The following is a 2,021-nucleotide window of genomic DNA, read 5'->3' as shown; positions in this document are numbered from 1 at the left end:
GGCCAGGGACCAGCTCCTGGCTGTGTGTCCCCGGCACAGAGTAAAGGGGTTCGGTGACTCGTGTTGAAATCTAACCTGGGTATCTCGGAGGCCTGATCTTTCATAACCATACCCCAGTGGGGCAGAAAGAGTGGGCTTTGGTGCTAGGGACCTGGGTTCCTCTCTCTCCATAAGCTGGGTGATCTTGGGTGATCCTGGTCTCCCGATCTGTGACATGGAAGTGTTCAGAAAGCCTTCGCGTTCTCAGAAGATTAAATGAAGACATACTGCAAGCAGGTGCCCCCCAAAATGCTAATATCCTTCTCCTGCTGGCTTGGGTCCAGGGGACATCCGGCCTCCCCTGGATCGCACACTGATGACATCAACGGGCCATTCCGGCACATTCCTGACCGAACGAACTCAAACTCCGCTCTGCTCCCAACCCCACTCTCCTCCCACCACATACAGGAAATCGGAGCAGGTTTATCTCCGCCTGCAGGCTCCTCCTCTCACGGCTCTGCTTCACTGTGACCTCTGCATCACTCGGGGTCACTGCAGATGGGGACTCCCAGGGGGCTAGGCCCTGCCCTGCTTTTCCTGCCCTGGGTTAGGACCCACGGGCGAGGGGCCAGGCTCCATGGCGAGAGCGTGTGGGCATGTTACCTCATCGCGAGAGGCTGTGTCTATTTCCGCTGCCAGGGACTGGGCTTTGGTCTGGGTGGCAAAGAGGTTCTTGGCTTCGTAGAGGCTGAGGCTCAAGATTTGTCCATTCAAGTCATCATTCTGATCTCGCAGCTTGTGATTCTCCTGCGGAAGGGGACACAGGCAACTCTGACTCCCATTGGGACCCACTTCTCTGCATCCATGGCCTCTGACCACCCCCAGGGTGTATGTCACTGGCCAGTTCAGGACACCCACAGATGACCTGGCCTCTGCTGGGTTCCAGGGTGAGGAGGGCTGGGTCCTGAGGGGGTTTGGGGTCCTGAGGAGAAGTTATAGCCCTGCTCAGGGAGCCAGGTTTCCAGAGAGGAGCATGGCTCCAGACTACCCCTTCCCTGGGGTGGGTGAGCCGGAAGAGGGGACCCAGAGGACACCGCCCACTCAGTGGCTCCTTCTCCAACACTGGCCCTTGGTGAGGGAAAGTGATGCTCTGGGTCCCTGGGGTGGCAGGTCAGCTCATCTCCTTGGCTCCTCCTGAAGCTGGGCTCAGGAATCCTGCTCTGGGAAGTTCTTTCCAGGGTCCCCTCAGCTCCTGTGTGCAGCTGGCCCAGTACCATCCTGCCCAGACCCGGGTGACCAGCCCCACGCTCTAGCTTTTTGCCTCAAGGCTCCTACCTGCTCACATCTGGGACCCCAGGCGCCCCCTTGTGGCTGAGAAGGGCTGGGGTTTCTGCTGTGGGACGGGAACCTCCGGGAGCCGCCCCACAGGGGTAATTTATTCTGCAGGGTCTCTGAGCACCCTCAGGCCCCCGCTGGGTCACTGCCCCTCCTGATCCCGCTTCCCCCACCCCTAAGGGCTCCTCAGTCACGGGAGAGTGTCCAGGAACCCTCTGAAATGGACTCGAGCTCAGGGTGGGAGACACTGATGTGCAGCTGGGTGAGGTCTCCTCCTCCCACGTGCCCAGGACAGAAGACTGGTGTCTGTTTCCCGTCACAGATGCTGAGCAAAGACCGACCCTGGGGTTTCCACCCACCTCGCCTGAGCTGTGAGATGGGGCCGAGCGGGCTTGATGATGTCGGGAGGAGCAGGCAGTTACAAGGGGGAAAGAGGCGCTCCAACGCTCAGCCCTGCACAGGAGACGCACCCCGAGGGGACCCGAACACCTCATCCCCTGGGACGGGGGCTCCCAGGGCCTACCTGCTTGAGCCGCTTGACCTCGTGTTCCAACTCGACCTCTCGAGCCCTGGCGTTGAACTCGCCGAGGCTGGAGGACGAGCTGCGGCCCCTGCCCGGCCGCTCGCAGTCCAGCTTGTACATCTGCAGGTGCTCCAGCTCCTTCCGCAAGTCCTCAATGAGCTGTGGGGGAAGGAGGCCGGTTGGC

At 60.8% G+C, this 2,021-nt stretch overlaps 1 protein-coding gene across 1 annotated transcript in view; it reads right to left on the bottom strand.

Annotated features, from left to right (window-relative positions):
* RAB11FIP4 (RAB11 family interacting protein 4 (class II)) overlaps positions 1-2,021 on the bottom strand; it is a 102,485-nt gene that overhangs the window by 1,871 nt on the left and 98,593 nt on the right. The window contains exons 14-15 of the mRNA XM_010861695.1: positions 1,838-1,996; positions 643-786 (exon numbers count right to left, since the gene is read on the bottom strand). Coding sequence (XP_010859997.1) covers positions 643-786; positions 1,838-1,996 — 303 coding nt within the window. The remainder of the gene's footprint in view (positions 1-642; positions 787-1,837; positions 1,997-2,021) is intronic.

This window comes from Bison bison, unplaced genomic scaffold (assembly GCF_000754665.1).
Source record: "Bison bison bison isolate TAMUID 2011002044 unplaced genomic scaffold, Bison_UMD1.0 scf7180017864472, whole genome shotgun sequence".
NCBI lineage: Eukaryota > Metazoa > Chordata > Mammalia > Artiodactyla > Bovidae > Bison > Bison bison.
This window is presented reverse-complemented; position numbering and strand designations above follow the sequence as displayed.